This window comes from Phoca vitulina, unplaced genomic scaffold, assembly GCF_004348235.1.
Source record: "Phoca vitulina isolate PV1807 unplaced genomic scaffold, GSC_HSeal_1.0 scaffold30, whole genome shotgun sequence".
Taxonomy (NCBI): domain Eukaryota; kingdom Metazoa; phylum Chordata; class Mammalia; order Carnivora; family Phocidae; genus Phoca; species Phoca vitulina.
In genome coordinates, this window is record NW_022589733.1 from 19,015,108 (window position 1) to 19,040,860 (window position 25,753).

At 45.4% G+C, this 25,753-nt stretch overlaps 2 protein-coding genes across 5 annotated transcripts in view; both read left to right on the forward strand.

Moving 5' to 3' along the window:
* ZFP90 (ZFP90 zinc finger protein) overlaps positions 1-20,558 on the forward strand; it is a 158,128-nt gene extending 137,570 nt beyond the window's left edge. Inside the window, exons 6-7 of one of the 4 annotated variants that reach the window (XR_004301760.1) lie at positions 6,414-6,615; positions 20,473-20,558. The gene's annotated coding sequence lies outside the window, so the exon portion shown is untranslated. Of the gene's footprint in view, positions 1-6,413; positions 7,137-17,105; positions 17,178-20,472 lie in introns of those variants that run through there. The other 3 variants (XR_004301761.1, XR_004301762.1, XM_032424057.1) reach the window with 3 other exon arrangements.
* The window catches only part of CDH3 (cadherin 3), a 45,871-nt gene continuing 40,324 nt past the window's right edge, over positions 20,207-25,753 (forward strand). Inside the window, exons 1-2 of the mRNA XM_032424051.1 lie at positions 20,207-20,270; positions 20,473-20,593. Of these exons, the coding sequence (XP_032279942.1) occupies positions 20,217-20,270; positions 20,473-20,593 (175 nt within the window). The 5' untranslated portion in view covers positions 20,207-20,216. The remainder of the gene's footprint in view (positions 20,271-20,472; positions 20,594-25,753) is intronic.

Here is a 25,753-nt window from a genome sequence, read left to right on the forward strand (position 1 = left end):
AAAAAAAAAAAAAAAAAAAAGAAAGAAAAGCAGTAGTAGGAGGGGACATCTTGCCTTGTTCCTGATCTTAGTGGTGAAGCTTTAAGTTTCTTACCACTAACTATGATGTTAGCTGCAGGTGTTTTTAGATATTATTTATCCAGTTGAGGAAGTTCCCCCCTATTCCTAGTTTGCTGAGAATTTTTATCATTAATGGGTGTTGAATTTTTTTTAAAGATTTTATTTATTTAGTTTAGAGAGAGAGCGTGCGCAAGAGAGAGAGCACAAGCAGGGGAAGTGGCAGAGGGAGACGGAGAAGTAGACTCCCCATTGGGCATGGAGCCCAATGAGGGACTCAATCCCAGGACCCTGGGATCATGACCTGAGCCTTAGGCAGACTCTTTTTTTTTTTTGTAATTTTTTATTGTTATGTTAATCACCATACATTACATCATTAGTTTTTGATGTAGTGTTCCATGATTCATTGTTTGTGCATAACACCCAGTGCTCCATGCAGAACGTGCCCTCTTTAATACCCATCACCAGGCTAACCATCCTCCCACCCCCCTCCCCTCTAGAACCCTCAGTTTGTTTTTCAGAGTCCATCGTCTCTCATGGTTCGTCTCCCCCTCCGATTTCCCCCCCTTCATTCTTCCCCTCCTGCTATCTTCTTCTTTTTTTTTTTCCTAACATATATTGCATTATTTGTTTCAGAGGTACAGATCTGAGATTCAACAGTCTTGCACAATTCACAGCACTCACCATAGCACATACCCCCCCAATGTCTATCACCCAGCCACCCCATCCCTCCCACCCCCCACCACTCCAGCAACCCTCAGTTTGTTTCCTGAGATTAGAATTCCTCATATCAGTGAGGTCATATGATACATGTCTTTCTCTGTTTGACTTATTTCACTCAGCATAATACCCTCCAGTTCCATCCACATCGTTGAAAAAGGCAAGATCTCATTCCTTTTGATGGCTGCATAATATTCCATTGTATATATATATATATATATATATATATATATATATATATATATACCACATCTCCCTTATCCATTCATCTGTCGATGGACATCTTGGCTCTTCCCACAGTTTGGCTATTGTGGACATTGCTGCTATAAACATCAGGGTGCACGTACCCCTTCGGATCCCTACATTTGTATCTTTGGGGTAAATACCCAGTAGTGCAATTGCTGGATCGTATGGTAGCTCTATTTTCAACTTTTTGAGGAACTTCCATACTGTTTTCCAGAGTGGCTGCACCACTTAGGCAGACTCTTAACTGACTAAGCCACCCAGGCATCCCAATTCTTGAATGTTGAACCAGCTTTGCATGCCTGGGATAAATCCCAGTTGCTCATGATGTATAATTCTAATATATTTGACTTCCAACAGTTTTGTTGAGGATTTTTGCATCTATGTCCATGAGAGATACTTGTCTTTAGCTTTCTTTTCTTGTATATCTTTGTCTGGTTTTGGTATGAATATTGGCTTCATAGAATGAGGTAGGAAGTATTCTCTCTGCTTCTGTCTTCCTCTGGAAAAGATTGTGGTGAATTGGTGTAATTTCTTCCTTAAATGTTGGATAGAATTCACCAGTGAACCCGCCTGGGTCAGATGCTTTATGCTTTGGAAGGTTATTAATTATTGATTCAATTTTTAAAGTTGATACAGGCCTATTCAGATTGTCTATTTCTCCTTGTATGGGTTTTAGGAGGTTGTGTCTTTTGGGAATTGGTTAATTTCATCTGGGTTATCATATTTGTGGGTATCGGCTCGTTCACAGTGCTTCTTGATTATCCTTTTAATGTCCATGGGATCTGTAGTGACGTCCCCTCATTCACTTCTGATATTAGTAATTTGTACCCTCTCTCTTTTTCTTAGTTAGCCTGGCTATAGGCTTACTGATTTTATTCATCTTTTCAAAAAACCAGATTTTGGTTTTATTGATTTTCTCTTTGATTTCCTATTTGCAATTTCATTGATTTCTGCTCTAATTTTTATTATTTCTTTTCTTCTCCTTATTTTGGATTTAAAATTCTCTTTTATTTTTCTAGTTTCTTTTTCTTTTTTTTTTTTTTAAGATTTTTTATTTATTTATTTGACAGAGAGAGAGAGATCACAAGTAGGCAGGCAGGCAGGCAGAGGGCGAGGGAGAAGCAGGCTCCCTACTGAGCACAGAGCCCGATGTGGGGCTCCATCCCAGGACTGTGGGATCATGACCTGAGCCGAAGGCAGATGCTTAACCATCTGAGCCACCCAGGCGTCCCTATTTTTCTAGTTTCTTAAGATGGAAGCTTAGATGATTGGTTTTAAATCTTTCTTCTTTTCCTTTTTTTTTTTTTTTTTTGTTTAAGATTTTTATTTATTTGACAGTGAGAGACACACAGCGAGAGAGGGAACACAGCAGGGGGAGTGGGAGAGGGAGAAGCAGGCTTCCCACCGAACAGGGAGCCCGATGCGGGGCTCGATCCCAGGACCCTGGGATCATGACCCGAGCCAAAGGCAGACGCTTAATGACTGAGCCACCCAGGTGTGCCCCTCTTTCTTCTTTTCTAATATATGATTCAATACTATAAATTTCCCTTTAAGGAAACTACTTTTGCTGCATCCCACAAATTTTGGTAAGTTGTATTTTCAGTTTTATTTAGTTCAAAATATTTTTATTTTTATTTATTTTTATTTATTTATTTTATTTATTTATTTGACAGAGAGAGCGAGAGAGCACAAGTAGGGGGAACAGCAGAGGGAGAGGGAGAAGCAAGCTCCCCGCCAAGCAGGGAGCCTGATGCGGGGCTCAATCCCAGGACCCTGGGATCATGACCTGAGCCGAAGGCAGAAGCTTAACCATCTGAGCCACCCAGGCGCCCCTAGTTCAAAATATTTTTTAAATTTACCTTTAGCTTTCTTCTTTGACTCATGTGTTACCTAGAAGTATGTTGTTTAATCTCCAAGTTTTGGGGAATTTTCCAGCCATCTCTCTGTTATTGATATCTCACTTTAATTCCATGTGGTCTGAAAACAGTATGATTTCTATGTTTTTAAATTTTTTAAGGTGTGTTTTATGGTCCAGAATGTGGCCCACCTTGGTGAATATTTAATGTGAGTTTGATAATGCTATAGATATACACTCTCTCTCTGTCAAAAATAAATAAAATCTTTTTAAAAAAGAATAAATAAAATAAAATAAAGTGAAAGCAGCCAGTCAGTAAAGAGCGCATATTGTATGATTCCATTTAGATGAAATATCCAAAAAAGGTGGATCCATATAGACAGAAAGCAGATTGGTTGCCTGGTGGTGAGGAGTTTGGGAGGAAATAAGGACTATTAATGGGTACAGAGCTTCTGGATGTATTTCTGGGGGTGATGAAAATATTCTAAAATCAATTATGGTGGTGGTTGTTCAAGTCTGTGGATATACAGAAAATACTGAATTGTGCACCTTAAATTGGGCAATTGTATGGTAGATTAATTACATCACAAATAAAGCTATTATTTCTTAAAAGCTTAAAAAGAAAAGCACGCACCAGTTTCCCTAAGGGAGCTGTTACTGCAGAAATCCTCACGTGAGCATGTATCAGGGCCTGACACCGAGACCAATCAGACCACAAGTGACTCCAGCCAATCGCCCTTGGCAGTGCTCAGTCACACTCTGGTCACACGGAGCTGTCGCTACTTAATACTGATCATGGGAGCTTGGGCTGACAACGCTAATTATGCACAGCACATATAGCGGTGGCTGAGGGCATAGGCTCTGCGATGAGACGAACCTGATTTTGAACCTTGGCTCTGTCTTAACGACCACCGGCAAGTTAGCCTCTCTCAGCTGTAGTTTCCTCTTCTGCAAACTAGAGATGATAATACCTCCCCATAGGGCGGGTAAGGGGATTAAATGAAATACTACTGTAGAATGATTAGCACAGTGCCTACACCTGGCTAAAGGATCAGTAAATGGTAGCTAGCATCATTATTAATAATGTATATAAATCACGGAGCACAGTGCCTGGTTGTAGGGAATGCTCAGAACATGAAATGAGAAAAGTTATACTTTTTCACCAGAAAAATGTTGATGAGACAGAATAAACTTTACAGATAAGGACAGAGAATTTGAATTCTGCTGCTTAAAGACCGAAGTAGGTGACTTGGGAAGGCTGCTTCTTGCTCTGCCCGTGACATTCATCTGGGTCCTCTGTAGCAAATACAGTCTATAGCACTGGGCTCTGCCCTGGAGCCACTTGGCCACCCCCACCACATTGCTAATGAGCGAATCCAAGCTTCCGGACCCTTCTAAGAGAACATTTCAACTAAGAAACTGGCTTTTTTGATGAGGACCCAGAACAGGAAGCGACATTGACCCTCCAAAGCATGATCTGAGACAGGGAGCTAGAAAAGGAACTCAGAATAGAAAATAATTGCAATTAGTTGTCCCAGGAATACAGAGGCATTTCAACAACGGAAAATCTGTTAATGTAATACACCACATGGTATGGCTAAAGGAGAAAAATGTGATCATCTCAATAACTGCAGGAAAAAGTGGGTGATAAAATTCAATAGTCATTTATGATTAAACATTAGTAAACCCAAATTAAAGAGAAATTCCTGTTCCTGATAATACACATATCACATAGCATACATAATGGTGAAATAATAGAATTATTCCCAAACTAGGAACAAGGCAAGGATATGGCTGTTATTCTTACTATTTGATATTGTAATGGTACCCAACTGATTTTCAACAATGATCCGAAGACTACCCGATAGAGAAAGAACAGTCTTTTCAGCAATGGTATTGCATATCCAATGAAATGAGGCTGGACCCTTACCTCACACCATATTTAAGAACGAACTGAAATTGGATCAAAGACCTACATGTAAGAGCTAAAACTGTAAAACTTTTAGAAGAAAACATAGGTGTAAATTTTCATAACCTGGTATTAGGTAATGATTTCTTGGATATGACACTAAAAACATGAGCAAAGAAAAAACAGATAAATTGGACTTCATCAAAATAAAAACTTGTGTGTTTTAAAGGACACTATTAAGAAAGTGAAAAGACAACCCACAGAATGGGAAAAAAAATATTTGCATAGCATATATTTGACTAGGGTCTACTATCCAGAATATATAAAGAACTCTTACAACTCTACAATAAAAAGACAACCCATTTTAAAGTGGACAAAGGATTTCTGTAGACATTTCTCCAAGGAAGACATGCAAATGGCCAATAAGCGCATGAAAAAATGCTCAACATCATCAGTCATTAGAGAAATGCAAATCAAAATCACAATGAAATAACACTTTACACCCACTAGAATGGCTGTAATTTTTTTTTTAATGGAAAATAGCAAGCATTGGCAAAGATTTGGAGAAATTGGAAATCTTGTGAATTGTTGGTAGAAATGTAAAATGGTTCAGCCACTATGGAAACTAGTTTGGCACTTCCTCAAAAAGTTAAACCAAAATTACCATATGACCCAGCAATTCTCTAAGGTATATATCCCAGAGAACAGAAAACATGTGTTTGTACAAAAACTTGTACATGAACATTCATAACAGTATTATTCGTAGTAGCCAAAAAGCAGAAACAACATAAATGTTCATCAGCTGATGAATGGATAAACAAATTATGGTTAATCAATACAGTGGAATATTATTCAGCCATAAAAAGGAATCAAGTACTGATACATGCCACAATGTGGATGAACCTTGAAAGCATTATGCCAAGTTTAAGAAACCAGATACAAAAAAACACATATTGTATGATTTCATTTATAGGAAATGTTCAAAATAGTTAAATCTATAGGTGTTTGCCAGGTGCTAAGGAGGAGGGAAGTGGAGATTGACTACTAATCAGTTAGGGGGTTCTTTTTGGGTTAATAAAAATGTTCTGGAATTAGATAATAGTGATAGGTTGCACAACCTAAAAACCCTTGAACTCACCCTTTTAAAATGGTGAATTTTATGGTATGTGAATTATATTGCAATAAAAAAATCTTTGAGGGGCGCCTGGGTGGCTCAGTTGGTTAAGCGTCTGCCTTCGGCTCAGGTGATGATCCCAGAGTCCTGGGATCGAGCCCCGCATCGGGCTCCCTGCTCAGTGGGGAGTCTGCTTCTCCCTCTCCCTCTGCCTGCCGCTCTGCCTACTTGTGCTCTCTATCTCTCTGTCAAATAAATAAATAAAATCTTAAAAAAAAAAAAAATTTTGAGTAACGAAAAAACCCAAGTTGGAAAATCCAGTTCTGGCAATTCTCCTTCTTGGTACACACTTTAGAGACACACACACTGCCTATACACCAGGAGTATATATAAGGATGGTTACTTTAGTAGATTAAAGGTGGCCACAAATTCTTTGCATTCCCTCCCATCAGAGATGGGGTCTGTTTTCCCACCCTTTGAATGGGAGCTGGTCTTGTGACTTTCTTTAACAGAAAGAATGCAGCAGAAATGGCTGTTGCCAAGACTTTACAGCTTCTGCTCTCACTCTCTTGGAAGATTTCCACCATCTTCTGAAGAAGTCCAGCTGGAAAGAGAAGGCCAGAAATCCCAGCTGAGGCTCCGGACATGTGATTGAGGCCATCATAGGCTGAGTAGCCAAGCTGCCAGCTGACCACAGCTACTAAGTGAGTCCAGGTAAGATCAGAAGACCCATCTTGTCAACCCACAGAATCATGAGAAATAACAAACTGTTACTGTTTTAAGCCACTACGTTTTAGGGATGGTTTGTTACCCAACAATAGCTAATTGATACAATACTTGGGTCACTTGCCTGAAAGATCAAAACTTGGGAAGCAACTCAAGGGCAGGCTGGACGGTGCAGTGGGTAAGAGCCTGAACTTTGCCCCCAGGCTTGGGCCCCAAATCGTACCCTGCTACTTACCAGCTGTGTGACAATGAGAAATTTGATTTATCCCTATGTCCTCCTAGGTGAAGAATTCAAGGGGTTGATGTACAGAGAGGACTTGGGATCCTTTCTGGTAGAGAGGAATGCTCTTAAGTATTGGCTATTGGGATTACATGACCACCAACAAAATGTGGTCTATGCATGTGCTGGAAGTGAAAAAGTAAATTCATGCATGTCGATTTAGACACTTAAAAATAAGATTGTATGGAAAAAGCAAGTTGTCAGGCTATTACAATTATGCAAAAGTGTTTTTAAATGTGGGGAGGAGCACATAAACTACCTCTCAGAGTGTTTGCCTCTTTAAAGGTTAAGATGGGAATGGATTTCTATGCAGAAATCCAGTATTTTTGCTTTAATCACAATATTCTTATTTCTTATACAAAAAGAAAACTGGTTGCATCATTTTGGGAGCAAACTAAAGCTAAAACTCTAACATGGTTAATTTGGCTTGGTGGGAATGTTTTCTTCTTCCTTGTCCTTTACTTCCACCCCACCCCACCCCCCAAATTCCTGTAATTAATTTAATTACAATGGTTCCAAATTCTTCCTGCATGCAGCTTGGGGACCTGGCCTTCTCCAGCCAGCCCTGACACCTGTCTGGTCGTGCAGGCAGGCTCAGCTGGGTGTGCATAGCCCCTGGCATTGCTCTCCAGGGCCTCCCAGCTTGGGCCCACCTATGCCCACAGGTGGCTGTATTCTTGCCAAAGTTTCAGATCAAAGCTTTGATCCTCAACGTGCTTGGAGAGTATCAACTCATTAGTTTCACTCGTCTGAATATAAAGGGTTTCCCCATCCTCCGACTCCTCCCACAAAGGGCCCTGCCACCCTCCTACAAGGAGCTGATGGTAAACCGTGGCGGGGCCGGGGGTGGGGGGGGGGGGGGGGGGGGGGTGGTGTTTGTACAGAAGGGTCTGGAAAAGGGAAGACAACAGAGGCACATGCCGGAGGCTATTTCCTATCATGGCAGATGCCAAATGGAGGACTTTATCAGACTCTTTAAATTTTTAAAGACTTCAGGTGATGTTTGTCTTGCTGTCCCTGTTTTAGTGAATTGGTTCTGATGTCCTTAACTATTGTGTATGAGGGTGTGAGAGCAAAGGCCTACAAAATACAGGTTAGTAGGTGGGGGGAGGCTTGGAATCAGGAGATCTGCTCCTGGATGCTCCTGTTTGGACACTTCTCTCTTCTCAGTCTAGGGCTTCACATCCAAAGGGAGATCCTGACCTTGTTCTTTCTGGTTTTCATTGATAAGTTCTGGATTAGATACTCTGGAAAATTGGAGTTCAGATAAGACTGTTTTGTTTTTTTTTTAAGATTTTATTTTTAAGTAATCTCTATACCCAACGTGGGGTTCAAATTCACAACCCCGAAATCAAGAGTCTCACGCTCTACCAACGGAGCCAGCCAGGTGCCCTGGATAGGACTGGTTTTTAATTCACAAATAACACATTCTTTGTAGAAAACTAATAGAAAAAAACATATAGATAAAGCAAAAAAAGAAGAAAAAGAGTAGCTACTATGTACTAGCACTGTGCTAGGCACTAGGGATATTAGGAGGAGCAAACTGTTAATTCCATGAGAACACAAACTTTGTTATGTTTGAAGGCTGACCCTGGCCTCCTTGCTAGAAAATTCTTGAGCTTGGGACACCTGGGTGGCTCAGGGGGTTAAGCATCTGCCTTCGGCTCACTAACCCTAACCCAGGGTCGCGGGATCAAGTCCCACATCAGGCTCCTTCCTCGGTGGGGAGCCTGCTTCTCCCTCTGCCTGTTTGTGCAAAAATTATTCAGGGTCTACATTTAAGATTTGTTCACTAAACCAGGCATAAGTTATTTCTCAATTTAAAAAAAAAAATGTTCTAAGAAGTATTTCTGAGTACAGTACTGTTATTAGGTGGTTTTAAATCACATAGGCCATAACAACAACAACAGAAATTCCTTGAAATTCTGACTGAGCCATCCAGGCACCCCTAAAAGTGAGTTAATGTTAAGACTAATTTTAAGTATAGAGTACCTGTGGTGTAAGGATGGGGCAGAAACAAAGACGATCCTTCAATGACTGAAGTTTGGAGACATGGTTCTAGTAAATTCTATCTAAGAAAAACAAACCCTCGGGCGCCTGGGTGGCTCAGTTGGTTAAGCGACTGCCTTCGGCTCAGGTCATGATCCTGGAGACCCAGGATCGAGTCCCGCATCGGGCTCCCTGCTCAGCAGGGAGTCTGCTTCTCCCTCTGACCCTCCCCCCTCTCATGTGCTCTCTCTCTCAAATAAATAAATAAAATCTTTAAAAAAAAAAAAAAAAAAAGAAAAGAAAAACAAACCCTCACTTGGCTCCACACACACCTGTAGCTATACCCCCGTTGAAGGAAAATTTGAAAAGATTTGTCTGTACATGCTTCCTCACCTCTAATTTACTGTTCTGTCTAATCGAGTCTGGTTTCTGGGTTGATTCTCCCGTGAAACTGTGCTCCCAGTGACCTCAAGCAGCCAAATTCAATGGACATATCCCTGACCACATCTTTCATGGCTTCCCAGCAGCTTTGACCCAGCTGATCACCTCCTCTTTTCTGAAACCCTTTCATTTATGGACTTCAGTCTTCTGGTTTTCCTTTCGCCTCTCTTAGTTGCTCCTCCTCTGCCCAGTCTTCAAATGTCAGAGCGCATCAGGGCTAATCCAATGTGTTTAAGTATCATCTGTTTGGAGATACCCATCCGTGGTCCATGGTGAACTCAACATCTGCGTCTGGCCAACTTCACAATCCAGACGGAACTCTTGATTCCTCGTGCACCTGATTCTTTCTCCCTAAATAGCACCATCTCCTCTTTTCCTACATCCTCAAAATGACTCTATTGTCACATCTTGTCAATTTCACCCCAAAGCTCTATCAAGAATCTGACCACTCTACTCCATCTTCTCCTATGGTTCCAGGCAAGCTTGTCATCTCTTTTCTGGGCCCAGCACCAGCCTCCTCTCTTGTCCCTTACTTTCATTCCTCCTGCCCTGAATTCATTTTCACACAGCAGCCAGAAGGATTGTTCCAAAATATAAATCAGATCATATTCCTCCTCTGCTTAAAATTCTTCAGTAGCTTTCTTTTTTTTTTTTTTCTAGAATAAAAGACCGCTTTCTATGGCTGCAGAGCCCTGTATGATCTGGCTTTCACCTGTGTCTCCAATCTTACCTCATCTCTCTCTGACTCATTCTGCTTCAGTCACACTGACTACTTTGTTCCTGGTTTCTAGAAGTTGCTTACCTCAGGACCTTTGCACATGCTGTTCCTTCTGCCTGGAATACTTTCTCCCAACTTTCCCATGACTGGCCCCTTTTCGACCTTCACATCTTAGCTTCAGTGTTGCCTTCTCAGAACAGCTATCCTGACCATTCTATCAAAAATGGGCTTCCCCAGAGACTATCTTGTTACTTTATTTCCATCTTAGCTCTTTCTTTCTTTCTTTTAAGGATTTTATTTATTTATTTGACAGAGAGGGTAGCAGCAGAGGGAGAGGGAGAAGCAGACTCCCCACGGAGCTGGGAGCCTGATGTGGGACTTGATTCCGGGACCCTGGGATCATGACCTGAGCCGAAGGCAGACCCTTAACCGACTGAGCCACCCAGGCACCCCCATCTTAGCACTTTGAATTGTCTGTAATTATCTTGTTTGTTTACTTATCTACTTTTTTATTATAAACTCCGTGAAAGCAAGGGCCTTGTTTGATTTACTGCTGCATCCCCCAATGCCCAAAATAGCGTCTGACAGGTGCTTGGCCCTCAATAAATATTTCTTCAATGTAATGAATGGAGAGGAAAGTGGGGGCTAGACGAGGCAGAACCTTGACAGAGCACAGTGGGGAGGCTTTTAGGGATTTTAATCAGAGAGACAAAATGATCAGACTTGGCAGTTTTATTTTTTTAAAGATTTATTTATTTATTTTAGAGGTGGGGGGAGGGGCAGAGGGAGAGGGAGAAGGAGGAAGCAGACTCCCCACTGAGTGCAGAGCCCAGACTGGGGGTGGGGGGGCTCCATCACATGACCCTGAGCTGAAATCAAGAGTCAGGTGCTTAACTGACTGAGCCACCCAGGCCTCCAAGACTTGGGGCAGTTTTAAATGATCAGTCTGACAATAATGCAGAAAACAGATTGGAGGGAGACTACAGAAGGCTATTGCAGTGGTCCAGGAGAGAGATGATAGAATAAGATGCACAAAGCATTTAGCATTTAATGATATGCAATAAGGAGGAGATGTTACTATTACCAGTAAAGCAGGCAAGCAAGGGCTGCTTGAACTGATGACTAAGTAAAGTTCAGAGTCCAGAGATAGAGAGATTTGTGTATCCGCTGGAATTTTTGAGCCTCCAATATCCTCCTCCAGCGAAATGCTAGAATTTCTTACCCTTATCAGCTTACTTGAGCTGAAGTCTGATAGTTTATTCTTCATTCATATTTGCATCTTCCCACTTAATGTTCCCCCTCATCACCATCAGCTGGGAGGGGAGAATTTCATGGAGAGAGCTTCTAACACTTCTCCTTAGCTGTGTGACCTGGTAAGTCACCCAGTCTCTCTGAACTCAGCTTCATCTTCTGTAAAATGAGGACTCTGGTGTCTATTCTGTCCATTGTGGGGATCAAGGAATAACTGTACAGAAAATATTTTCAAAATGTAAGAAAAAGTATTACTTTTATTTCATTCAATAAATATTAAGCAGCTACTGTGTGCCAGGCACTGTGGGTGGTGCTGGGAATATAGCAGTGGGGTGCAGGGAGAAAACAAAAACCCAGCCCTTGTGGGGTTGGTTATTACAAACTCCATTTAGATTCTGGGCTTTTTGGATTTTGATCATAGCTTCCAAATTGTCAGATCACCTCAGGCCCCTGTTAAAAGGTATAGATTCTTGGCCCAACCACAGTCTTGGTCAGAATGGAGAAGGTTAGAATGGGGGAAGGATTAATGAACTCCCCGAAGTTATTCAGAAAAGACTGAAAATAAGATTAAGTGGATTAAGCTGCCTCTTTTTTTCTTTTCCAAACACTGATCAGCTGCTTAGCAATCCTGCACATATGTCTGTTTACACGCTGAATTTTCCAAAACATTTCTAATAATAAGTGGCTTCAGATGGCTCCTAGAGAAAGCCATGTCCAAACATCAGAAACCAGCCATGTGACCTTGAAGGTGATACCCTTGGCAGTGTTTTTGTCTACCATAGAGCTTGCTGTGCAACCATGGGCAGGTCACTTTCCTGATCTGGATCTAGGTGTCCTCATCACCAAAACAAGGTCAGGGTTTCCTGAATAGCAGTTCAAGGAGGGCTGCTGGGTTAGCTGCATCAGAATCACCTGGGGAGCTTTTAAATATCCAGATTCCTGGGCCCCATGGACTGGCGAATCTGATTCAGTAGGGCTAGGATGGCATCCATCACCTCCTCTATCTTTAATTGGCTTCCTGGGCAATTTTTGATATGTATCCAAATTTGGGATGTTATTTAGGGTAGATCAAATTCTCTGCGCCTCAGTTTTGTAAGATGTAAATGCAAAATATATTCTGTAAAATGTAATCATTCCTCAGATGGTGGAATTGAGTAAGTTAATTTATTTTATTTTATTTTTTATTTTTTAATTTATTTTAATTTATTTTTTAAAGATTTTATTTATTTATTTGACAGAGAGAGACACAATGAGAGCAGGATCACAAGCAGGGGGAGTGGGAGAGGGAGAAACAGGCTTCCCGTGGAGCAGGGAGCCCGATGCGGGGCTCGATCCCAGGACCCTGGGATCATGACCTGAGCCAAAGGCAGACGCTTAACGACTGAGCCACCCAGGTGCCCCGAGTAAGTTAATTTTTATAATGCAGTTAGAACACTGTCTGACCCATAGTAAGTACTGTGTAAGTTTTAACTCTTCTATCAGTCAAGGTCCAATAGGGAAGGCAAAACCACCATGAGTCTTTAAAGCATAGGGAACTTGGGACACCTTGGGCTCAGTCAGTTGAGTGTCTGCCTTTGGCTCAGGACATGATCCTACAGTCCTGGGATGGAGTCCCGCATAGGGCTCCTTGCTCAGCAAGGAGCCTACTTCTCCCTCTGCCTGCCACTCCCCTGCTTGTGCTCTCTCTCTCCCTGACAAATAAATAAAATCTTAAAAAAGAATAAAATAAAGCAGAGGGAACTTAATGCAGAGGTGATGGAGAGGCTGAGAAGTCAAATAGGGGACAGTGATGTAACCTATAGATTAGGCAGCAAGAAGTCATCCACCACTTAGCAGGAAGAAGAGAGGGAAAAGGTGGTGTTACTGGAGCCCAGAGTCTGGCAGAACCTGGACCCACAGCTGGAGCTATAGACAGGACACAGCCATTGCTAAGACACTGATGCAGGAGAATAAATACCCTGGCTTTTCACTGTCCTGCCCTCCAGTCTCCCACTAGTGCTTCCCATTGGCTGACCCCAGCAGGAAGTCATCTCTCAAGTGATCCTGGGAAACCTAATCTGCAGGTCACCAGTGCCTCTCAGGGGAAGGATGAAGATGGCTTTGAGGACAGATTATTATTATTATTATTATTTTGTTATTATTTTCTTTAAGGCCCTTTTTGGCCATATAGTTCTCAAAATTTCTAGACCTTAGCCAACCACGGGTCTTCGGGGCTTTGTGAGTGCTTATTGATTAATTGATTCTGTGCGCTCAGTGTACACGCATACATAAATGCTTGGCCTCTGATCTCTGGAAACTGACAGCTCAGGCCTTGGCAAAAAATCACTGATGCTAAAGGCCGCACAGCCCCTCCCAAGACTCAAGGAAAGGGAAGGTATATTATATGGATCAGGTTTCTTGCTGGGGATCAGCTGCCTCAGCACCTTGCCGGCTTCAGAAGTGATAGATGGAAGGTGCTGGCCAGTGACCTCACCAGAAAAAAGGAGGGTCCCAGAGAAATCAAGAACAAATATAAAGAAGTAAGATTATGGAATCACTTGAGCACAGCACTGGGCAGCTGGAGGGGAGGGACAGGAAATAGGGCCTCACCCAGTTTTAAGGCTACTTCCTAGAAAAAGACTGCAAAATACCCGCTTGTCTTTGGGACACAACCCCCTAAGTGTGCTGTGTGGGAGGGGAGATCTGGGAATTTTGCTACCAAAAATGGGCAGAAAAGCTCTTTCTAAATGTTTCTTGCAGGACCCAGAATTTAACCTTGAACCAGGGGCAAATATGTTTATTTTAAGAGGTTTTTAAGAGAAAGGATTGAATATTATGGAATTCTTCCTGATATACCAAAAACCTGCTTCACAAATTCTTTCTTCCAGCAATTATTGATGGATAGCAGCTTGGCAACTGGTTCAGGCAGTGAGTTTTGGAGTGAGGCAAAACTGAGTTACACTGCAGCTTTGTCTCTGCCTTAGTGTGTGGTTTTGGGGGACTTAACCCCAGTTTCCTCATCTGTGAAAGGGAATAATATGAACTGTGTAGAGTTGTGAGGATTCAAATGATTTCATGCATGAAAGTAATTAGTAGTACAGAGTCTGAATACGGTGTGTGCTCAGGAAATGGTAGTAGTTGATTTTATTATGACTTTGTATTATTTGTATGATACTTCGCTAAACACTTAGCTCTATGTTAGTTCATTGGATCTCACCTCAGCTCTGTGCGGTGGGTCAGGCAGCCCGCACTGGTTTTGCTTCTACTATGCATCTAGCACCCTGTCAGATGCTTATCAGTTACATCTTGTTGATGTCTTTTTTTTTTAAGATTTTATTTTATTTATTTGACAGAGAGCGAGAGAGGGAGAGAGCACAAGCAGGGGAACTGGCAGGCAGAAGGAAAAGCAGGCTCCCCACCGAGCAAGGAACCCGATACAGGACTTGATCCCAGGATCCTGGGATCATGACCTGAGCCAAAGGCAGACACCTAAGCAGCTGAGCCACCGGGTGCCCCAGATTTTTTTTATTTATTTACTTGAGAGAGAGACAGAGAGAACACGAGCAGGGGGAGGAGCAGAGGGAAAGGGACAATAGCAGGTGGGCAGGTCTCTGAAGAGAGTCACATGTGCAGGCTACTAGGGGCATCAGCACACAGAAGCCGAAAAAGGGGAGCTCAGGAATCATTAAAGGGATCCCAGGGAGGATCTGAGCAGTACCCGTTTGGCCAATCTTATTGTTCGCAATATCTTTATTTAAAAAAAAAACTTTTTTTTAAGTAATCTTTACACCCAACTTGGGGCTCTATCTCCAACCCCGAGATCAAGAGTCGCATGTTCTACTGACTGAGCCAGCCAGGCACCCTGGCAATAGATTTAAAATATACCCAGACTCTAATCACTTTTTTAGAAACTTTTTAAAAATCATGGTAAAATTCATATAACCTACAGTTAGGGTGGCATTAAGTACATTCACACTGTTGTGCAACCATCACCACCATCCATCCACGGAACTTTTTTCATTATGCAAAACTGAAACTCTGTACCTAGTGAACATTTTGTTTATTCATTCATCTGTGGATGGACACTTGGATTGCTCCTTCCTCTTGGCTATTGCAAATAATGTTGCTATGAACATGGATGTTCAAATATCTGAGTCCCTGCTCTCAATTCTTTTGAGTATGTAACCAGAGTGGAATTGCTAGATCATATGGAAATTCTATTTTTAATTTATTTAGGAACCGCCATGCTGTTTTCCATAGTGGCTGCACCATTTTCCATTCCCACCCACAGCGCATAAGTGTTCCAATTTTTCAACATCCTTGCCAACACTTGTTATTTTCTGGGTGTTTTTTAATCTGATAATTTCTTATCCCTTCTACAAAGTCCACCCTAAACCAAGCTATTTCGGTTTCTGCCTGGATGATTGCAGTAGAATCCCCGGTGACCTCCCGGCTTCTACCCCCATTCCATGTGGTCTCAACGCCTTGCCTCTGCTCACAACCTCCAGGGTCTTTCTCCCCTCCCACTCAGTAAGTTCTTACAATGGCCTATGATGCTGTGCAAGATTTGCTCCCCACCCTCCCAACTCTGACTCATTTCCTACTTGTCACTCCACTTCAGCCATTCTGGCTTTTATTTTTTATTATGATTTTTTTCTGTCCCAAGTAACCTACTGCCTCAGGGCCTTTGCTTGGGTTTGTCAGCCTGGAATACTCTTTCTTCAGATATCCTTACTGTAACTTGCTTCTTCACTTCCTTCAGGTATTATTCAAATGTCCATTTCTCACTGAGGCCTCTTGACTTTCCCCATTGCTCACCCACCCCTCATCCATTTTCTGCTTTCCCCATCCTGCCCTGGGACTGGAGAGGATAACCCCTAGAGACCGTACCACCTGGGCTTTCCTGCCCTCAGGCTTCTGGGTGGGTTTGGCCCATGGGAGGTGCTGCCAGGAGATGAATGGCAAAAGGAGAAAGATGTTGGAGTTTTCCTACATCCTACCTGCTTGGCTGGGTGGCCGGACAGCAGCTGCATTTGGGAGGGGTAGTCCTTCCTCCACTTTCCAGCTCCCCCCGACTCCCAACTCTCAGTGACATCATTTCCTCCCCTTGCCCTTCAGTCCTCAAAGTTCTAAGGCCTCTCTGTTGTTGTTGGTCCCCGGAGCCTCAATATCCCTTTTGATTCTCTGAACCCTGCCCATTCCTCTAGGCCCCTCACTAAGACTTGAACCCTCTGACCTGGATTCTGTCTCTTGCTGGACCCTGACTGAAACACCTGGATCACGTTATGTACAATTTCCAACCCTACCTTCTGTCTCATATGTTTTTTGGTTTTTTTAAGTAGTCTCTTTGCCCATTGTGGGCCTTGAACTCTGAGATCAAGAATCTCAGATGGTTAAGCCTGGGGAGCTCAGATGGTTAAGCCTCTGCCTTCAGCTCAGGTCATGATCTCAGAGTCCTGGGATCCAGCCCCTTGTTGGGCTCCCTGCTCAGCGGGGAGTCTGCTTCTCCCTCTCCCTCTTCCTCTCTCCCTGCTTGTGCTCTCTCTCTCTCTCTCAAATGAATAAATAAAATCTTTTAAAAAAAAGTCACAGGCTCCACCAACAGAGCCACCCAGGTGCCCCTACTTTCTCTCTCATGAATTGGCACTTCCCATTTCCTCTTTGTTCATCTACACAGCACCTATTATCTAACATATATTTACTTATTTGGTTATTTTCCTCAAGGCGCGCCTCCCCTCCCCCCCCACGTGCACAGTCAGGGATGGAAGGTGCAAGAGCGCAGAGCTGTTTGTTTTGTTCACTGTTGTATCTCCTCTACAGAGCAGGCCATCAGCGAGAATTTGTTGAATGAATGAATGAATGAATGAATGAATGAATGAACGAACGAACGACAAGGGGGAACTATGGAGAAGACAGCAGCGTGGTCCAAGTTGAAGGCAGAAGAGCTGACTCTCAATTTCTCCTCTCCTCGCCCCCGCCCGGAATGCTGAGTGCCCGAGAAGGAGGCGGAAATTAGTGCGTTCAACGGCCCTCCAGTCGGGTGTTTACTTAATTAGGGCTTGTATCTCGAGGCTCATCTGTGTTTAACGCTCCACTTAATGGCTTCATCTGGTTCCTTGCGGGTTCAGTGGAACCTGCGAGGCGAGGCTAGGCGAAGCCACTGAGTACCATCTGGGGCCTTCGCTGCAAAGATGCGCCCCTGCACGCAAGCTAACCTTCCCTCGGGCACGGAAAGCGACCCCTGCGGGAGACCGAGGCTATCGAGGAGTGGAGCTCAGCGAGCTGCCTCTGGCTTTTCCAGCGCTTTGTCCATGCCCAACCCCCCAGCCGCTGGGACCTTAAGCTGGATAACCGAGCTTGATACCAGATACCAATTGCTTGCTTTTACCATCAGCCGTGAAATTGAAGGGTTACATTTCTTAGTTTGGGGAATGTGAGGGTGCTAAGAAGGACAGAAACCACTCACTCGGCGGAGGACAAATGAGCCAGATCCTAAAGCAGTAATACCAGGCAATGTTTGGGCACTTGCTCTGTGCCAGGTACTGAGTTGAGTGTTTTATTTTATTTTTTTAAGATTTTGTTTATTTATTTGACAGAGAGAGACCTAGCGAGAGAAGGAACACAAGCAGGGGGTAGTGGGAGAGGGAGAAGCAGGCTTCTCACTGAGCAGGGAGCCCGATGCGGGGCTTGATCCCAGGACCCTGGGATCATGACCTGAGCGGAAGGCAGACACTTAACTGAACCACCCAGGCGCCCCTGAGTTCAGCGTTTTAAATGTATTAATGAGGGCGCCTGGGTGGCTCAGTTGGTTGAGCGACTGCCTCCGGCTCAGGTCATGATCCTGGAGTCCCTGGATCGAGTCCCACATCGGGCTCCCTGCTCAGCAGGGAGTCTGCTTCGTCCTCTGACCCTATCCCCTCTCATGTGTTCTCTCTCTCTCATTCTCTCTCTCTCAAATAAATAAATAAAATCTTTAAAAAAAAAAATGTATTAATGAATCCTTGTTTATATGTATTAATTCATTTAATCCTAGTACTTTAGAGGGCAAATGTCTTAATGCATGCAGAACTAAGCCTCAAAGAGGTTATTTCACTTTGCCTGAGGCCATAGTACTAATCATGGTCGAACACAGGCAGTATGGCCCCAGAGCCAGTGCTCAGAGAGAGAACTCCCACGGTCCCAGCACAAACCATTTTCCTCTTAGCCACAGGCCTAGTGGTTGGAAAGACAGGCAGGCCACCAGGTTGGCCCTTGAGAGTCAAAGAATCTGTAATTACAGACTCCAGTCTCCTCCTCAAACCCCTGAATCTGAGCTGGGGAGGAAGAAGGAGAGGAACAAGGAGGTGTCAGCCTGGGTTCTCAGGGCAGCTAGGGAAAGTGGAGAGGTCTCAGGGAACACAACATTGGGGAAGCTCAGCTTGGTGAGGAGAGGGTATGCAGGATGGAGGGACTGAGTCTCAGGAGAGTTTCTGTGTCCGGGGTCCACTGTGTGTCATGAAAAAGAAAGCACTTCAGGTCTAAAGTAGAGGGACGAGGGGCACGTGGGTGGCTCAGCAGTTAAGCGTCTGCCTTCGGCTCAGGTCATGATCCCAGGGTCCTGGAATCGAGTCCCACACTGGGCTCCCTGCTCAGCTGGGAGCCTGCTTCTCCCTCTTCCTCTGCAGCTCCCCGTGCTTGTGCTCTCTGTCAAATAAATAAAATCTTAAAAAAATAAAAAAAATAAAGTAGAGGGACGAATCCATCTTTCTTTCAAGAAGAGGGGGGGTGGTAGGAGAGCTGCTTATGTGGGAGGTTCGCTGGACGGCCGCTTGCCCAGTTTTCAGTTAGATTATATTCAGTACGGGGCGCCTGGGTGGCTCAGTCGTTAAGTGTCTGCCTTGGGCTCAGATCATGATCCCAGCGTCCTGGGATCGAGCCCTGCACTGAGCTCCCTGCTCCGCAGGAAGCCTGCGTCTCCTTCTCCCACTCCCCCTGCTTGTGTTCCTTCTCTCGCTGTGTCTTTCTCTGTCAAATAAATAAAATCTTAAAAAAAAATTGTATTCAGTATTTCAGACCAATAGAAACAGCTGCGTTTTTAAAAATGTCTTAAGTCTTTATTTACATTTTACGTAAAGTTGAGAAAGTCATTTGTGTTTAATGGGGGAGGGGGGTGTCCCAGGAGATGATGGAGCTAATAAAAAGCCCGTCTACTCGCCCCCTTTGGCGCCACGACAGCCTCTGAACTCTGGGGCCTTCTCTCCTAGGCTCCATTTGTTGGGCAGTGCAATGGAAGTAATGAGTCTTCCGCAAGTCGCAGCAGAGTCTGTAGCGCGGCCTCTCTGCACCTCACTGCCAGTTTTCAACCTTACTCCTGTGTCCTCAGCGGGCTGGCATGGGGGGAGGTGGAGAAAGAGGCAGGGGGCAGCCCCCGCTGTAGCCGACACACCCGGCCTCCATCAAAGCTTTGGATAACAGAGTGCCTCGGGGCAGTATGAATGGGGCGCCTCTGTTTCCAGTCGGGTTCAGATGCGTCTCCACTTTTTTCCCACTGTAGCCGCAAGGCACAAAAACATTTTTCTTCGAGTGCTGCGGAGACTGAGGAGCGGGGTGATTTTTTGTTTTGTTTTTTCCCTCGAACCCAGAATCTGTGAGACAGAGCCTGGGTCCCTGCGGGTAGCAGCTCCGGAAAAGCCCCGTGGGCATTTCGGAATTGCGGCAATAAAACGAATACAGGCGTATATCGTGGGCGTCTCCACGAGGCCAGCGGCGGCCCCACCTGCGAGGGGGCGGGACCTGCGGCGCCGGACCAATCAGCACCCACCTGCGCTCACCTGGCCCCCCCCCCCACCTCCCGCTAGCTCCCGCGGGCCGCGGCGCTCAAAGGGACCGGGAAAGCTTAGCGAAGCACTGTCCCGCGGAGGCTGCAGCTTCTTCGTCCTTCATTCTCCAGCTATGGAGCTCCCTAATGGGCTTCTCGCATCCCTCCTCCTCGTTCTCTTCCTTCAGGTACTCCACTGCCTCGCCCTTGCCCCGGCCGGGGCGGTCCAGCTGGGCGGGTCCGCACGCGGCGGTGGCGTCGAGGAGAAAGAGTTGCCGGGCTCCTTGGGGTCAAGGTGGCCCGGCAGAGCCCCGTGAGGAATATCGGGCGGGGTACGCAGAACCGGGCACGCCTGTGACCCAGCCTCCCCCTTTTCCCCTCTTCCCTCAGGCGCAGGTTTGCTGGCTGCCTTGCGTGGCCTCCGAGCCGTGCCGGGCGGGCTTCGGGAAAGCTGAAGTGGCGTTGGAGGCGGGAGGCGCGGAGCTGGAGTTGGGCCGGGCGCAGAGGAAAGGTAAGACCTTCCCGGAGGTACCCCGGTGGAACCGCGGGGCCGGGGGTCGCACGTGGGCCGCTCCAGTAGTCCGCGCGAGGGGTGCCCAGGCTGGGGCGGGGGAAAATCTGGCGCCGCTAGCTCCGCCTCTGGTATGGAGAAGGCGCCGAAAGCATCTCGGGGGCTAGCGTGGGGGTGGATGGCGGACAGAGAAGGATGGAGAGCACAGCGCCCTCTGACCAACTCCTCCTCGCCCTGCTGCGGCGGCTTACCTAGACCTCCGTCGGGGTGCGGGGCGGCTGAGTTCCTCACCCAGCCCGGACGTGGGAAGCTCTCCCCCACTGGCCCCAGCAAAGGAATGCGTCGTCCACATTCCTCCCCCAACCCCCGCGCAGGTGTGGGGATGAGCCGTGCCCCGGGCAGCCCCCTTCGCCCCTCTCGGGCCCCCTTTGTGTACCATGCTTTGTGTCTCCGACAGACAGACCGGGTCTGTTTCTCTTCTTCGCGTTCCCCTCCCCCGCCCCCCTTCTTCCCCCGCAGTTGGAATGCACTCTTAACCCTGCCCTTCCCGGAGGGCCTGCGCCCCTGCAGCCTGCGTGGAAACTGGGTCTGGCACACCTGGGCTGGGGCCATCACGCAGTGGGACACCCCTGACCCCCCATCTTGGGATTGGAATGTTGGGGGAGTGGGGGGATCCCAAGCCGGAAGGTCTTGAGCTGAGGGCGCGGTGGATGGGAGATCAAAGCACATTTTTGATCACCCAATTTACTAGTCCACCCCCCACACACCCAAGTTCAAAAACTTGAGAGCGGGGGGTCACCTTGGTGCGGAGAACCAGTCTGTTATGAGACCCGGACAGCTGCGGGCTGATGGGGGCCTCTTTCCCTCCACCCAGGACAGGACAGTAGGGGTTTCTCCACCGATCAAACCCAAGTTCTTAAACAGAAGTGTAACCCAGGATCCTTGGGTGGGGGTTCCAGAGGATCCCTAACCTGTGACATTGTTGAAGAACTTGTGTGTGCATTTTCCTGGGGAGGGGATTTGCAGCTTAAGGGGCTTTCAGAACGATTAAGAACCTTTGCCACCTAGCATTTTTCTAATGCCTTCATCAGCATACTCCTTACCCCAGGTACAAATTACCAGCTTGAATGTAGAGGTGCCAAGGCCTCTCCTTTGTTTCTCCAAAAGAGGACTGGGGTCTGGAGTCTGTGGGAGCCTTTTTTCCCCCTTCTTTTCCCAAACAACCCTGCAGATTGACAAAACAATTAACACCCAGGCTAGGCCAGGCTCCTTAAACTCTTGACTGTAGGGAGCCAAGCAGAGGCATTAAGAGGCCATGCCTCATAAACTTTAAATTCTTGCACATGGGTTTATTACTGACTGGCTAACAAACTGCAACTCAGCCAACCTGTAAAAATGTTAACTTGGGCAGGGCCCCAAATCCAATTCCGGCTCCCTGAGGAAGCTTTATTGCTAACCAGACCTCTGCAAATCTGTACTCCTCCCCATCATTGTCAAGTTCTCTGACTACAATTTCATGGCTTTTGAGTGTTGACTGTGCCTTATCTTTCTTACCGAAGCAAGAAATATCAGATTAACTGTCACTTCACTAAGCTTGAGGTTGTTGGGAGGAAGCAGTGACCGGGTTTTCGATTTCATGGTCCGGTTGGCGAGTGTTTCCTGGTGACATCAGGCATTTTAAACCTTTGGAGAAAATTCTGCTTTTTTGGATGTCTGGTTTATGGTTGTGAAAATGGTGGGTTCATGCCAGGAGCACACCTGGGTTATAAAACAAAAGGTGGGTTAAGGTGCTTAGCTAACCTTAAGCCTCCCTGCAACGTGACTGGTTCTAGAGTAGTTTTCCTGTGAAACAGGCTGCTGCCTTCTTTTTTAAGTAAAAGCAAGTTTCTGGGTCCAATTGGCCCCAATAAATTGAGACACCCTAACAAAAAATATTGATATTTCTCTCCTTAGTCCTCAGCTGCTGACCTCTTTCTACCTCCCCACCTCCATCCCAGCTCTCTGTCCTCAGTGCACAGGATGGATCCAGCCATGTTGAAAGGGTTATCCTGAGGGTACACACAAACTCTCAAGTTTGGCCAAGCAGACAAGTTTTCTTATTGCTAAGGAACAATTGCCCCTGTTGTTCGCCCCTGGGTTATGAATATCACAGGTGTCTATGAAGTTGAGCTCAGAGAAATTATCTGATATAATTAATACCTTGTTAGCGTGTGCACTTTACTCTTCAAAGCACTTCCACAACTCTGAGCTTGCTTTGTCCTCCCGACACAGGCTGGTAAGGTAACTATTAAACAGCTTGAGCTCTTAATCTGAGAGTTGGTACTTCAGGAACCCTGTAACCCAGCCCTGCTGGAGGTTTCAAAGGTGGAGACACAGAAACGGCTAAATGGATTCCATTTGCTAGGCTGAACAGCTCAGGAGCTTAGCTTCCTTGAGGGTCACAAATACGACTTTTACTTTAGGTTTAGTCCCAGACCTGATACTTCACAGGATGCCCAGAAGGTATTTGCATGAATCATGACAATCTTGTGAAGGTCTACCTATTTTACACAGGAAGCCTGAGTGGTTGTGGCTTCACCAGAGGCATTACTACTGGGACCAGTTGGGACTTGAATGGAAGGTTGTGACTCCTCTAAGTTCCGTGGCATTTTTTACTACCACAAAGGGGGAGGTGGAGGAAAGGAAGTGGAGTGTTGGAGCACCAAATCCCACAGACACCAATAACAACCCCTGTCCTAAGAGCAATTAGTCATTTGTTGATTCTTATCATAAGGTTTTCCAGAAACATTCCTGTAGGGAAACTGGCTTAGATACAGTCTCTCGGTGTCCTAGTGATGGGGCTTGGGTCAAGTAACCCTGGGCTTGGGTCAGTCAAGGCAAGAGGTTAATCTGGAGGGAGGCAGAGCTGGAATGTTCCCCACCCCACCCCAACCCCACAGTCTGGGGGGCTGCCTTCAAGTGTGGTCTGGAAGCAAAGACCAAGAAGAGGTGGGAGGAAGGAATTTGCATGATATTAGTACAGTGATTAAAAGTGATTGACCTAACGTAGTCATACATCCTTAATGGTGGGCAGTTGAGAGAAGCAGCTTAATTACAATAAAAGAAATCCAGTACTTCATTATGGCCCCTCACCAGGTTCAACTCACCCTTAGTCAGTGTTTAAGTAAGGTTAAAGCTAACCCACATTAGCTTTGGTAGGAAACTTCAAAGTTCAGTAGTGAATCTGACTGAGCATGAATTAACTTCAAGATGATTTTGCCTATTTCAACTTCTGTAAAAATTGCCTTTTGTTTTGGAGCCTCCATTCTGGGCCATGCCCTCTATTTATATTTTATTCTTTCAGTAAACATATACTTTTAGCATTTGCATGTGTCAGGCAGTGTTCTAGAACTGCAGGTAAAGCAATGGACAAAACCAAGTTCCTGCCCTTGGGGAGCTTATAGTCTAATATTTTTTATGTTTATGATCACCTTGCAAAGCAGGTGGTGGTAACTGTCCTTTGCTGTAAAAGGGGTGAGCAACTTGGTGTGAGTCACTGGGGCAGTCAGCAGTGAGGCCAGGATTTTATTTTTTAAAATTTTATTTATTTTTTAAAGTAATCTCTACACCCAACATGGGGCTCGAACTCGACCTCAAGATCAAGAGTCATATGCTCTACTGACGGAGCCTCCCAGTTACCCGAAGGCCAGGATTTTAAATCCAGGGGGATTCCTCAGTGCCCAGTAAATCTGCCTGAGTAATGAATATTTGGGAACTGGGGCTTCGAGCCTGGCTGGCTGCCTTCCTGCCTCAGCAGCAGACTAGGGTTGGTTTCTGAAGCCTATTGCATATCACCATTAGCTTGTGCCTGGGGAGCAGGTCCCAAACCTCTAGTCTCCCCACCTCCTCACATGGCAGTCTGTTCCTAGGTTACCCAGTGCAGGGTGCCCTCACCTCCCTGCTGAGGGTGAGGAAGGCATTGCTTATGAGGAGCAGTGAGTTTCTAGGGCTGGAAACTATAGCTCTGCATAGCATTTGGAGGATGATGAGGGAGAGGAGGGCCTCCCCTGCCCAAATCAGTTGAAGCTTTAGTTCTGAGGCTGAACTGAGGCTGAACTGTCTCCATTCAGAGAACCACTGTTAATGAAGAATAACATACATGGAGGAAATTGTCCAAATGATAAGTATACAGCTCAGTGATTGTCACAGATTTGAAACACCCACGTACCTGTACCTAGATCAAGAAACAGCATTACCAGGGTGCCTATTTGGCTCAGTCGGTTAAGCATCTGACTCTAGATCTCTGCTTAGGTCTTGATCTCAGGGTCATGAGTTCAAGCCCCACGTTGGGCTCCACGCTGCATGTGGAGCCTACTTAAAAGAAAGAGCATTACCAGGGCCTCAGATGCCCCTTCCTTCCCATTCTCTATCGTCCCCACCAAGAAAAACACTATCTTGACTTCTAATACCATAGATTAATTTGCCCATATTTGAATTTTATGTAGAAGAATCATATAAAATATCCTCCTGGGTCACGGTACCTTGTGAGATTCTTCCATAGTTCTGGAGGTACTTGTAGGGGATTATCAGTGTCCTATAGCATTCCATTATGTGATGATTGATGCTTCTACTGTTGATAGGTATTTGAGGAGTTTCATTTTGATTTGGCAAATCAAAATTGATGAAGTCTTGGTGTACATTATCTGTTAGGTACATACCTGGGAGCATAACTGCTGGGTTAACTGAGGATTACCTGAGGATCTCAGTACTATGCTGTGTCCTGAGAAGTCAGCTTTTCTCAGTCTTGAAGTAGCCGAGTCTCTTCTGGATTCTGCCATCCCCCTCCTCCAACAGTGTCCTCACCAGACCCATCCCTTCTGGGGATTGTTGATTTTCACTTGGCAAGTCTTTATTTTGTCTTTGGTCACATCCTTTGTGTTGGGGGAGAAATCCTTCCCTTTAATTGTCCTTAAGCCAGTGCTTGTTATTTTCCCCCCAAATAGAAAGGGAATCTGGAAATGGACCTGAATTTCTTAGGTGAGGTCTTCTTCCTGGGTGATTTTTATTCTGGACAGTGTATGAGTGGGGAGCAGCCTCCTCAAATGGACAAGGTGGTCAAGTCCAGCTCCTCCCTCATTATGGAGGCAATGAGGTATCTGAGACCCAAGGACAAGTTGACTG